This window comes from Urocitellus parryii, chromosome 7, assembly GCF_045843805.1.
Source record: "Urocitellus parryii isolate mUroPar1 chromosome 7, mUroPar1.hap1, whole genome shotgun sequence".
NCBI lineage: Eukaryota > Metazoa > Chordata > Mammalia > Rodentia > Sciuridae > Urocitellus > Urocitellus parryii.
In genome coordinates, this window is record NC_135537.1 from 121005323 (window position 1) to 121019672 (window position 14350).

Consider the following 14350-nt stretch of genomic DNA (forward strand, 5'->3'; position numbering starts at 1 on the left):
GAAGAAAAATAGAACATTCAATAAATAATACTGATATAATTACAGATCCCTACACCTTACTCTATTTACAAAAATGAATTCCAGGTAAAGTTAAATATGAAAAAAAAACTAAAAACCTTCAGAAGGAAATACAGGAGAATACCATTCTAACATTGGAGCAGCGGGATAAAGACCACTGGTACAATTTGCTTGTACCAATATTTTATAGAGTTGGAAGTTGTCCCCATCTAGTGTTTCTACTTAGAAGAAATTCTGGCACATGTATACAAGGACACCTATTAGAGTACAATTTAAACAGTGAAATGGCAGAAATAATCTAATATAAATCAGTAGGGAAATGGGCAATCTGGGCTTTAGTTGTGCTATAAGATTCAAATATGAACAAAACACAAACAGTATGTATCCAGATCTATAATAAAAACAGGAAAAAGCAAACTAGAGAAGTAAGCATTCTATAAACCATTTACTTAAAAACTATGAAAAGATTAAAATACTATCTATTATATATGAATACGTATTAAAGGAAAAAATATCTATAGGAAGAATATCTGTCTAGAAAAAACAGAAAGAAGAAAATGTGAATGTTCCTATAGAATTTTTATACCTTTAGGGAAAACATTTAAAACAAATATGGCAAAATGTTGACATGTATAAAAAGCAGCATAGGGGGCTGGGGTTGTGACTCAGCCACAGAATATTCATCTAGCATCTGTGAGGCACTGGGTTCAATCCTTAGTACTACATACAAATAAATAAAATAAAGGTATTGTGTTCAACTACAACTAAAAAGTAAATATTTTTTTAAAAAGCAGCATAGCATGGGGGAGGTAACTTGAGTATTATTTTCTGTTTAAAATATTTCATAATTTTAAAAGTTTTTTAAATTTTTGTAAAGAAATCAAACCACTGTAGTGAATGATTTTTAAGGGTAACTTATGATTCTCACAGCTCTGACTATAAATTGTACACACACTTGCTGTGGTCCATGTTTTCCCTCCCTGGGTAATAAAATCCTTAAGTTAATCTGGGGATTTTGACCTTTGCAATGATGAACACAACACCTGGCAATACCTATGAAATAAGTATTTGACAAACAACTAAATAAACCTCTTGATGCAAACTTCTGCATATAGTTAGTACTTAGTACTACTCAACTGCTAAAGGAACCAGATCTTCTAGCTTCTCTGATCTATTCTTTCATACTCAAATCATGGTTTTCATCTAACACTTTTGTCTAATTTCTCTCTCTTGTAGATTTTCTGGTACACTTTACTATTCCAAAGAACACTGGCTATACTTAGTTATAGTATAAATCTGCATTCTAGTTCCTTTATTAAAAATTCTTTCTATATATTTATGAAGCTTGTTCCTGAACTTATTCCTGAATATATTTCCTAAAAGACTCCAATCTTAGATTTTGTTCTTAAATGAGTTATTCCTTTAATTCCTTCCCTTAAAGTTAATTTTACTTATTATGATGGTTTCTCTCTTTTTTTCTGTTTGGATACAAAATTTGAGATAAGTTTTATAAACTTTCATGTAACTTCAGCATCCAAAATTGTTTTATAGATGACTGAACAGATCTTAGAAAGGCAAGTGAGTAATTCTAAGAACTCAAACAACTAAATAAAATGCCCATTTGAAAAGGTGTCCTACACAAGAAAGTGTGATACACAGGTTAAAAAATGCTAATTTAGCAACTTAAGAAATATAATGTGTACAAGTAGAAAGATTCTCACATGAGTGGTCTGACGAGATGTTGTGTGGTACCAAAACAAAGTCATCCGTGTCACAAGAAGAGTTCTTGCTACTAGTACTGGCAGAATCTTTAGACACTTGTAGATAGTTGGGAGGACCCAATGGTGGGGAGGATAAGTTTTCTTCCTGAATATGCTGCATATCTGGAAGGGACTAAAATTAACAACATAAAATTAAAACTGGCCTAATAATCAAATGCAAGTCAGAACAGCCATTAGACTAAGGAATTTTTTTTTTTCATGAAATGGGGCACAAAGTTGAATTCAACCTAAGATTTAAAAAAAAAAAAAAATCTCTCTGGAAAGTTTTTCTTTTAGAAAAGCACAGTTTAGAAGTATTGCCATAAAGACTTCTAAAATATTTTCCAAAAATGATACTTAAAAATACAACTTATCACATGTACCTATCTATCTGCCTCTTGTGAAGCCTTCGAGGTGAATTTTTAATCACTGAAATATCTCCTGCCCAAGCTTGTGGCCCAGCAAAGCAGATACTCAGTAACTATTCACTTAATAACACAAAATGTCCAGGTATTTTAAATTAATCATATCTTGCAAACAAAAACAAGTTCTAAATCTACCGTGAAGAAAACATTATAAACAGGAAGTGAAAGACTAACATATTATGTAAGATAAAATAGATAAGTCAATAAGGGTAACTATGTTAGACTAGAAATTCATTTACACTCACAGAAAAAAATATTGGAAAACTTTACAGGTGTGGGTGTGTTACTTTTGTTTGTATTTTGTTATGAGGTGAGGTAGTTTGTGGAAGACAGGTCAGGAAGAGAAGAAAATCTATTTAAGCAAATACTTAGGTATCACTAGCTATGTACTTTTCAGCAATTGCCTCAATCAAGTTCTCTCGTGATAGCTCTGAATGTCTTGAATATACAATGGTTTTCTAAAAAATTGAATTTGCACTACATCATGCTGTTAACATCAAGCTTTAAATGCCCAATTTACTCCTGCTGCTCCTCTGAATATCACCATGCAATGAAATCAGTCTCAAAGCACCTTATTACTTCCTTTTCTGTATGTGACATACATAAAATCTTTTTGAAGACTTTATATCTGAAGGTAATACGAAAAGGCAAGAGGAGTTCAAAGCTTTCCACTTGTTATCTAACTGCAGCCTTATTCTGAACTCCCTTTTGCATCTAACTAAACAAAACCTCAGATGGTTAAGTAATTTTCCTGAGACCATATAACTAAAAGGCAGTCGAGTTGAGATGTGATTGCAAGTATCAAACTCCACAATTTCTTGACAGTGGGTTAAGGAAGAACTTTCTCAATTTCTTTCCCTGCTATTAATGAAAGTATCTACATCTACAAATGGTCTTCTCATTTCTCATCTTCACAGAAGAGTTGCTTCCCTTTTATTCAAAACTAATCTTTCCACCTGGTCTTGCTCCTCATTCCACCACCCATACTAACTCCCCAAGGACACAGATCAGCTCCTGACATTTTCACCCTCTCTGTTGATTCTGGCTTTTTGTACCTCTGCACATAAATATGTTTAATTTTCTCACATCTCAAATGCAAGTCCCCAAGGAGAGCTAGAGTTCCTTCAGTGGTTCACATTTCTATCACTTTTTATATGGGGGGTTCCTGTCTATTATACCATCTTTTTGCTAATTCATTCATTAAAAACTCAGCTCAAACAATACTCTCTTTAGACAAGCCCTCCTGAATCTTCAGTCTGATTATAATGCCCCTAATCCTTATTCCAACCTTTCCTTTTGTTGTTATTGTTTTTTTTTTGTTTTTTTTTTTTTTGTGTGTGTGTGAGAGAGAGAGAGAGAGAGAGAGAGAGAGAGAGAGAGAGAGAGAGAAAGGGAGAGAGAAAGATAGATAAATAGATACTGGGAATTGAACCTGGGACCACACTTACCACTTACGCTAGGCAAGTACTCTATCATATGCTACAGCCCCAGCCCTCTGTTTTTCTTAACAATATTTCTTGAAGTTATTTTTACTGACTCAAATTCCTTAACGCTTATATATCCCTTAATCTACCATAATCCATTTTTTGTCTTCAACTCTCCAATAAAACTGTCTTTATTAAGCTTACAAATACTGTCAATACTTCACCACAAAAGTACTTAACGTTCTTCCCCCTCACCCCACGGCCCCGCTCTTATTATTTTTCCTCCTACTTCATGGAGACCCCTCCTTTATCTCTATTTATTTATTTATTTATTTATTTATTTATTTATTTATTTATTTATTTATTTTTACTTGGTGCTGAGGATCAAACCCAGAGCCTCATCCGTGCGAGGCAAGAGCTCTACCACTGAGCTACAGCCACAGCCCTCTTTGTCTTTTTTGGAAGTACATTTTCTCATTTGTCTCTTGAAAACCAGAAGAAAAATACAGAACTTCTCAGGGCTCTCCCACCCTTCAGTCCTTACTTTGTATCTTTATCCTATTGACTAGTCTCTCCCCAACTTCATCTATCAAGTACTTCACATGGTGCTGGTATGACTATTTTAAATTCTAACAAATTTAAATGCAAGTCCCCAAGGAGAGCTAGAGTTCCTTCAGTGGTTCACATTTCTATCACTTCTTATATGGGGGGTTCCTGTCTATTATACCATCTTTTTGCTAACTCATTCATTAAAAGCTCAGCTCAAACAATACTCTCTTTAGATAAGCCCTCCTGAATCCTCAGTCTGATTATGATGCCCCTAATCCTTATTCCCACAGGCAATTGAGGTTTATATACCTCAATTGCCTGTGGGAATAAGGAATTGGGAATTGGACCCAGGGTCTCATGCATGCTAGGCAAGTGCTCTGCCACTGAGCAATGTCCCTAGTTTTTTTTTTTTATTTATCTATTTTATCTATCTATCTATCTATCTATCTATCTATCTATTTATTCATTGGTGGTACTGGAGACTGAACCCAGAGGCACTCTACCACTGAGCTACATCCCCTTTTATTTTTTGAGACAGGGTCTCACTAAGTTGCTCAGGCTGGCCTCCAATCTATAGTCCTCCTGCCTCAGCTTCTCAAATAGCTAGGATTACAGGCATGTACCACTATGCCCAGCCCCTTGCTCTGTATGTATATACTATGTATGTATATAAATGCACTTATACATATAATTTTTATATGTATAATTTACACATACACATGACTAACTTACCTATCTACTGTCACCCAATTAAATTTTTTAAAAAACCCTTAATGGTGGTGGTTATATGTGAAAAGGGCCTACCCCATAGTAATTTTAAATTTTATTATAAAGTATATATTTGACACAATGTGATACATAATATGGAAAGCAAATTAATTAATGAATTAAATAAACAAACAAAAAAACAAACAAACAAAAAAAAAAAAACCTGCAAGCAAAGGTTAACCAGACCTAGTTCCACAGGAGAACATCCAGACTCAGTTCTCTAAGTGGCCAGCTCAAAGTTACCAGTGAGAAAGTAGTGGGGCCAGGATGAGGCCAGTCTACCAGGCTCCAGATAAAGTTTTGTATGTCAATACACTTCCTCTACCTTTCTCCCTGACAAGCTCCAAATCCAGAGTAGCTTTTTTTGTTTTTCTTGGGTTCTTCAAATATTCCAGACTGACATAGGAAATATACAAAGTTCTTTCTCCTCTCTTAATTTTTCACCTTCACAGGAATATAAAGTAAGTCTTACTAATACATCCACTTTTGGTTTGGATTTACAGGGTTCTACAAGAAAGGTTTTTGCCAGTTTCAAGATTTGTCTGTTAGCAATAGGTTACTTTCCCATCTGCTTTAACTAGGAACTACTAGATTTCACTGAAAAATAATAACAGCTGTCATCACTGCTTGAGTACTTACTGTGTACTATACACTGTAGTAAGGGCTTAAGCCTGTTTATCCTTAAAGAATCCTATTAAGGAAGAAAATCATACTCGTTTCGCATACGAGGAGGGCTCAGAGAAATTAAGGTCCTTGTCCTAGTTACTATGCCAAGTAGGAACTCCCAAACTCCATGCTCTTAAACCTGAGTTGTCTCAACTGTCTAACCACAAAATTACTTCCTTTTATGGCTTCTCCACCATTCTGCCAACAGAATTCAAGAAATTCATGTCTGTCAGGCTAACCTGAAAAATATTCACAATAGCTGACACAGAGCCTTGGACCTTCAGCTGTGTAAAAGCCTCAAGGTCACAGGCTGCAACACAGATTTGGGGGAAGGGTCAATTAAAAAAAAAAAAAAGAACATAAGAGAGCTAAGTAAAACCCTAGGAGAGGCTAGAGTTGTAGTTCAGTAGTAGAGCATTTGCCTAGCACATGTGAGGCACTGGTTTGATCCTCAGCAACACAGAAAAATAAATAAATAAAATAAAGGTGTTATGTCCAGTTACAACTAAAAATATTTTTAAAAAATAAAATAACACCCTAGGAGAGTACAGTAAGAAGTGGTGACAGCATACAGCATACTACAGGGACATAGCCACAACAATGTTTATAGAAGCACAATTCACAATAGCTAAACTGTGGAGTCAACCCAGATGCCCTTCAGTGAATGAATGGATAAAAAAAATGTGGCATAAATACACAATGGAATATTACTCAGCAATAAAAAAGAATAAAATCATGGCATTTGCAAGTAAATGGATGGTGTTGGAGAAGATAATGCTAAGTGAAGTTAGCCAATCCCAAAAAAATAATGTTTTTTCTGATATAAGGAGGCTGACTCATAGTGAGGCAGAGAGGGGGTTGCATGGGAGGAATAGATGAATTCTAGATAGGGTAGAAGGGAGGGAGGGAAAGGGATTGGGCAGGGGATTAGCAAGGATGGTGGAATGTGATGACATCATTATCCAAAGTACATGTATGAAGACACGAATTGTTGTCAACACACTTTATATACAACCAGAGATATGAAAAATTGTGCTGTATATGTGTAATAAGAGTTGTAATGCATTCCGCTGTCATTTTTTTTTAAATCAATAAAAATAAATAAATAAGAAGTGGTGACCAGAGTGATCAGAAGTCCTGAGGATCAGGAGAAAGTACTTAAACTGGAGGGAACAGAGTCATGGAAGAAATGGCTTGGGAACTTCAGAAGAAGAAAAGAGGTTTGAGAAGAAACTTTAAGGGGTCAGTAATCACAATCAAACCAATAAAAATATGACTCCAAAGTCACTACTCCACACTAGAAATCCTATATAATCCCAACATTTATAGTATGCAGGCAAAACAAATATTTATTGCTTATTCACCTGTAATGGGTAGTCTTTGTTTGCAAGTATCACCACCAAAATCCTATAGAGTATAAAAAGGTGGTAGTACTGTGCTCAGTGTTCAGAGGAAATGGCCCAGAGAGGTAATATTTTTTGCTGAAGCTACACAGTGAAGAAAGGAAAGAGGTTCAAAAATAGGTCCACTTGATCCAACTCTAACACTTTCTCTTAAACTTCAGCTTAATTAGTAAACACTAATAAAAAAAAAAAAAAAAAAAAAGAGCCTCCAGAGCAAGCTCCATTTGTGAATAAATGCAACAGCACTAATTCTGGAATTATTTCTAATAAAATGGGAACTTACTGGTGGAGAAGCAAAGCGACAAGACGGAGAGCTGCCACAGGAGTTTCCAGGGACAGAACCAGCATACACAGGCACTGGGACTGGGCAAGCTGGGGAATAAACACAGCCAAAGAGCTATATCATACTATAGTACATTACAAGCCCTGCCTAATAGAATAAGCTGTCAAAATTACTACATTTTGTGTTAATCAAAAATTTGCATTCAACTACTTACTTAATTAGTAAGCTGCCATGGAGGCAACTAAAAATTACTAGATCTTTTTCAACTTGGATATGGATAGAAAAACAACTGCTATTTTGGAATATAAAATACTAATTTTTTTATTAGCTTACATTCACTCTTTAAGTAAAAAATGAAAAAACAAAGAGTACTCACATTTTTTTACTGGAACCTGCTCTAGAAAAGGATGGCTAAAAAATGCTTCTGCAAGGAAAAATGAGAATATAATCTTTAAACAGACATTAATCAATGACAGCACAAAGGAGACAGGCAAGAAGGAATTATGCTAGAGCCACAAAGTGATACTAAACAGTAATCTGAATCCACAAGAAGAAATGAAGAATACCAAGAATGATAGATATACAGATTTTTCACTATTTTTTTCTTTCTTCCCTTAACTTCTGAAAAAGACATAAAACTATATAAAGCAATAGCTATAATACCACACTGTTGAGATTATAACATAGATGTGACATATGCGAAAATTACAGAATAAAGGGAGGAAGGAATGGAGCAATATCAGAAAAACAAAGTTTTAATATTTACTGGGATTCAGCTAGTATTTATATGAAATAGACTATGCTAACTTACAATGCATACTGTAATCGCTAAAGCAACCATGACTCAACAGCATTCAAAAAAAGAATCAATAAAGGAACTTAAACGCTATACTAGAAATCAATGTTTAAAATATATCACCCCATCAGCTGACAACTCTCAAAAATAAACCCCTAATCTTTCCTCCGTAATTCAAGTGGCTTCTGACAGCTGCACTTAGATATCTAATGATTATCTTAAATGTGACATAACCAGCTGGAACCCCTCTTCTGGTCCCCATAGTCTTGCCTTATCCATAATCTTCCCTAACTCTGTAACTAACAACTCCACCCTTACAGCTGCTCTGGCCAAAATCCTCAGAGTTGTTGCTGAATATTTTCTTTGTTTCACACCCCACATTCAAACCATCAGTAAACACTGTTGCCTCTGCCCTCAGAAAAACTCAGAACCCAGCTTCTTCTCACAACCTTCACTGCTATTATACCAGCCTAAGCTCCATTTTGTCTCACTTGGGTAACCAAGAATGTCCTGAAGAGTCTCCCAGCCTCTGACCTTCTCCTCATACACAGTCCATGCTCAAGAAGCAGCCAGATTTATCCTTTTAAAAACATTAGTCAGATCAATTTCTCTCAACTCAAAACCTTCCAATGGCTCCGTCGTCTTTAGCCGCTTTCTAGTTGTTCCTCAAGCTTCCATGCATGCTCTCTACTCTGAAACTTTGAACGGGCTATTCACTCTGCTGAACAGCTCTTCCCATACCTATCCTCATAGCTCACACTCATTTCAGGTTGATCAAGTCATTTTAATGCCACTTTCTCAGTAAAGACCTTACTTCTGACCTTAAAATTTCAATCCTCTATCCCTATTATTCTCATAGTACCTTGTACCTTCTAATATAGTATGCAATTATAGTTTATAATTTGTTTGTCTCCCCCCCCCCAATAGAATATATTCTAATGAGGACAGGAATTTTCTTTAATTTGTTTATCTCCGTACCTAGATTATAATAAGGACTCAAAAAATATCTACAAAATTAGTGAAAGAAAATAAAGAGGGGCAGAATAATAAAATGATAAAAAAAGAAAATTTAAATTAACTGTAATTTGCAGAATACAACAGACACTAGTATGGCCGTATGTAAAAACGTAGATGTGTAACCGATGTGATTCTGCAATCTGTATACGGGGTAAAAATGGGAGTTCATAACCCACTTGAATCAAATGTATGAAACATGATATGTCAAGAGCTTTGTAATGTTTTGAACAACTAATAAAAAAAAGAGAAAATAAATAAATTAACTGTAATTTTCTTCTGACATCTTTATAGTATCAACTTTCAATCTCTTCAAAGTACATAAAAGTAAAATTAGAAAGCACACAAAATTTGAAACTATTACTTACCAAAATCCATTCTGTCTTTTTGGTTTCTCTGAAGCAAACCCAAAAGGAGACTAGCCAAATAAGGTGATGTTTCTCTAGGAATACTGGGGAAAAGGAAAAAAACAACCTAAGTGGTAAGTTTATTTATATTAAATACATTATTTTTGCCTTCATTATGGCAAATATGGAAAATGTATATGCAGTTTCACAAATACAAAAAGACCACAGCAAAGCATAATATTTTGGTGGGAGAGGGTAGAGCATTACAATAGCCCTTGAAAAACAACATCAATTGTGACTATTATTGTTATTGGTTTAGAGAATTTACAATTTACAAGAATAAAGCACTCCAGAAGCACAACACAAACATCTCTGAGTTTTTAAAACAACTTGCACAAATAGTTACTATGAAGCTCTCTATTAGAAAAAGAGCCACATCCAGTTTTGTCTGGAAAGGGGCAGAGCTTAAATAAGTTCAAATAAGAATATAATATCTTTGGGGCTGGGGTTGGGGCTCAGCGATAGAGTGCTCGCCTAGCACATGCGAGGCCCTGGGTTCGATCCTCAGCACCACATAAAAATAAATAAATAAAGATATTGTGCCCAATTAAAAAATATTTTTTTAAAAAAAGAATATAATTCTTTAATATGAAAATGGCAAAGCAATGGAAAAGTGAGTAACAGTAATATAGCAATAATGAAATAAAAACCACAAAAGAATATTAAGGCAAATAAAAAAAAAAAAAGATAGCTAGCTTTGCTGGGGGTATAATTCAGAGGTAGAGCACTTGCCTAGCTTGCAAGGGGCTCTGGGTTCAATACCCAACATCAAAAGGAAAAGAAAAACAGCCAATTTCACTAATGAAGAGAATAATGCAAATTAAATTAATATCTACTTGGTCCTACTCCATTTATGAGGCATCAAGTTTGGAAATTCAACATTACATGTTGGTAAAAATGTGAGGAAAGGGGCTGGGGCTGGGGCTCAGTGGCAGTGGGCTTGCCTAGCATGTGTGAGGCACTGGGTTTGATCCTTAGCACCACATAAAAAAATAAACAAAATAAAGGCATGATATCCAGCTACAACTACAAAAAAATTTTTTTTAATAATTTTAAAAAATGTGTGGAAAAAAGCTTACATGGCTATTTCATCTGGGACAGCCTATTTGGAAAGCATACCTTTCAGTCCAATAATTCTATTTCTAGGAATCCATCCTAAAGAAATGCACAATGATATTGTGTACATACAAGTGCATACCCCCCCACACACACACACACACATTCACTAAAGCGTGCTTGTAGCAACCAAAAAATGAAAACAACAAGGACCTGATTAAATAAAATATGGAACACCTAACTATAGGACTCTAGATTTCCATTCAAAAGGATGCAGTATCTCTCTATATACTATCATTGAATGTATATACTAATGTATACAGTAAGAAATACTAAAGTTTCAGAACAATTCATAAAATACAGTGTAACTTGTCTTGAACGTATGTGTGAACATACTCATAAATGAGCAAACATGTATAAAAAAACTCCCACATAAAAGATTCAGAAAGACTCAGAGCAAACTCTTGTTAATCCTACAGAACAGGGCAAAGCATAGACAGGAATTTACTTTCTACTTTATGCACATTTATTCTGTCTGCCTCCCCACAAAGAACACATTTAAAACTTCTGTAATTTTTTTATCTTAAATTTACTTTATATTTAAAAAACAAAAAATAAAATGGTCCAGCACTATACAAGTACCTCCATTGTGTTAGCAATTTTCTAATTTCCTGCCATAACATCACTGTCAGTTGAAAAAACACTCACAGAAATACATAAAACACCTAAGGTTCAAATAAATAACACAATGCTCACAAAGAGTAAAATTCTACATAAAACACCCAGGGTTCAAATAAATAACACAATGCTCACAAAGAGTAAAACTCAGTGTAATCTAAATACATACCTAGGCATTAAGCTCCTGTTTTTTTCATAAAACATCCTTAGGTCTTGAGGACTATTGGCCTGTTAAAAGAAAGAAGGGTGGGGAGCTTAGTTTCCTGACAAAAGTGGTGATGTGGGAGGGGATTGTAGAACTTCCAAATCATATGATCAATATTTGTATTCTTGAGAACTAGAATTTTAACTTAAAAGCCTTGAATTGCTGAAGGATTAGTCATTAAGGAACTGTGCAAATTCTACACATGGATATACTGTACCTTTTCTAAAGACAAACTATTAAAGTTAAGAATTGTTATTCTAGGGCTGGGAATGAAACTCTGGAATTACATCTGCCTAGCTTGTGCAGTGTCCTAGGTTAGATTCCCAGCACTCCAAAACAAACAAGCAAACAAAAAAATCTACTATTCTGGAGGTTACATGGTCTAATCAAAAGGTAAATTATTATTGTGTAAAATAGAAGTGTATTTAACTTAGGACCTTCAAAGAATTCAAGGAAAGGAACTACGTATATTGGCACTATCCAATCTCTCCATAGGAATAAATAGTATCCTTATAGCAAGAGCTGCAGAATTAGTGAAACTGACTCTATATACAAATTAGATTGGAAAATTAGAAATTATTAACCTGGTTTCACTGATTTTGTTTAAAACATTTTGGGCAAATAATTTCACTTTGTTCCAAGTTTTCAGATTTAAAAAATCTTTGTAACTAAGAAATCATAACATCACAATATGAACCCAACAGAATTCATCATAATTATTATCTGTAAGGCCACTTCTTTACATGGTAGGGAAAAAGAAGAAAAACCCAAAGTAATTTACATAAAAACCTCAACAATTAACTCCCTCTCACCCAGCATTGTCAGAGTTGGAGATACGATTTCCAAGGATCTCCCAGATCAGCTCCAATCCTCACATGGATTCTAGGACCCCAAAACCAGACTAAACAGAAAGTGCTTTTGTCAATATTCACACCCACCTCCCACCACCGCTAGACTCCAGCCAGTTTTCTCTACCCTGGAACACATCCTCCAGCTTTCATGCCCAGTCTAATTACAAAAGGCAGGCAGATAAATGAAAAGCAAAAGATGTTCTAGCTCACCATAGCAGTTTCTTCCTGGAACAAAATCAAAGTAAGTCACAAAGGATCCAAAAACACTACTTTCAAGGTATTCATTTTATAAGTCAAAGGCAACTACAAAATGAGAAGATTCCAAAACTGAGGACATAAAGAAAAAAATCAGGCTACCTGAAAAGGTGGTTTTCCAACTAGGCATTGATATATCACTGTTCCTATGCTCCACAAGTCTGCCTTAGCATCATAATGTTGAGACATAATAACTTCAGGAGCCTGAATATAGAAAATTGAAGAAACATGAATGAATGTTAAATACATAATTAACTGCATGTATTAGTTGATTGGCTATGGTCACACTCGTAACTACTTAAAAAACTAACACACTGTGGTATTTCTCTAATCAAATGACACTGCAATGAATTTAGATCGACATAATTATGAGGTCTTGAGATTTGCTAGTAAATCTCAAAAACAATGCTACATGAAAAGGAGAAACAAATATTTCTACATATTATGATGGACACAAAGTACAGTAAAAGTATTAAAATAAGAAGGAAAAATACACACCAATTATAGTACAGAACAAAGATTCCCTCAAAGTTATGAGAGGTGGAGTGTAGGTAATGAGATTAGGGAGAAGGTAATTGGGTTGTCTGAAATATTTTAATTTCTAAACAAAGCTCAAGCCAAACATGGCAAAATATTAACTTCATTAAATATGGATGGTAGGTTCACAGGCATATGCTTCATTTTTCCCTACATTTTTTCTGCATTTTGAAAGCTTTTCTAATTACAGAAAAACTATGATGTAAAACACAATAATAAAATGTATCTTAACGGGCTGGGGTTGTGGCTCATCGGTAAAGTATTCACCTTGCATGTGCGAGGGCCTGGGTTCGATCCTCAGCACCACATAAAAATAAATAAATAAAAATAAAGGTATTATGTCCAACTATAACTAAAAAATAAATATTTAAAAAAATAAAATGAATCTTAAAAGCAAAGGCTTTTCTCTACTACTTGTTACAGGTATTTTTCCCACTTCTCATAAAGAGATAGGGGTATACCACACTAGCCCAATTAGAAGAATATAAACCTATCTTATATATAGAACAGGAACAGACATTTATTTATGTCACATAATTCTGAAGTTCCAGAATTAAGTTATTTCTAAACTTAATATTTCACATTAGGTCTATACATATAGCTCAGCAATAGAACACTTGCCTAGCATATACATACGGGGCCCTAAGTTAAATTCCCAGTACCAAAAGAAAAAAAAATGTTTTTCCCATTAGTTTAGAAGTTTCATAGCCTACAACTAACAGATATAATAATAGGTACATGAAAGAATAAAGAGAAAAGATAAGATTTTCATCATTAAGTGTGGGGATGTCTACAGTTCAGGGATCTTGTCAAGACAGAAAACATGGAGAAAATGGTATTAGCAGAAGAGGTATTTTTAAATATTCCTAAGAACTATGTCAACTATTGCATCTTTATACTTAATGAATTTTTATTTTCAACTTAATAGGGTTTCTCTCTTATTATTATAAAAATTATTTAAAAATAAAGGCAAATGGACAAAAATGACTTAATTTCATAGCCCACTATGCTAAAGCAAAAGATAACTGCAGTATTGGTACTATAATTAACATCAATAATAGAAATAACAATGTTCAACCATATATAAAAATTAATATTACTCAGAAAAAAGCATTATATGTAAATTTCAATGCTTATGGTGCATAAACTTACTTACCATGTACATTGGGGATCCACACAGCGTTGCAGCCATCATATTACTGTGTAGGTAACGAGCAAAACCAAAATCCGCTATTTCACAAAATAAAAAGTAGAA

General features: G+C 34.4%; 1 protein-coding gene across 2 annotated transcripts in view; it reads right to left on the reverse strand.

Moving 5' to 3' along the window:
- Ulk2 (unc-51 like autophagy activating kinase 2) overlaps positions 1-14350 on the reverse strand; it is a 104886-nt gene that overhangs the window by 66137 nt on the left and 24399 nt on the right. For both annotated transcript variants that reach the window (XM_026411357.2, XM_077800673.1), the window contains 7 exons: positions 14252-14325; positions 12661-12762; positions 11417-11475; positions 9475-9557; positions 7673-7720; positions 7297-7385; positions 1740-1911 (listed from right to left, as the gene is read on the reverse strand). In XM_026411357.2, the coding sequence (XP_026267142.2) occupies positions 1740-1911; positions 7297-7385; positions 7673-7720; positions 9475-9557; positions 11417-11475; positions 12661-12762; positions 14252-14325 (627 nt within the window). The remainder of the gene's footprint in view (positions 1-1739; positions 1912-7296; positions 7386-7672; positions 7721-9474; positions 9558-11416; positions 11476-12660; positions 12763-14251; positions 14326-14350) is intronic.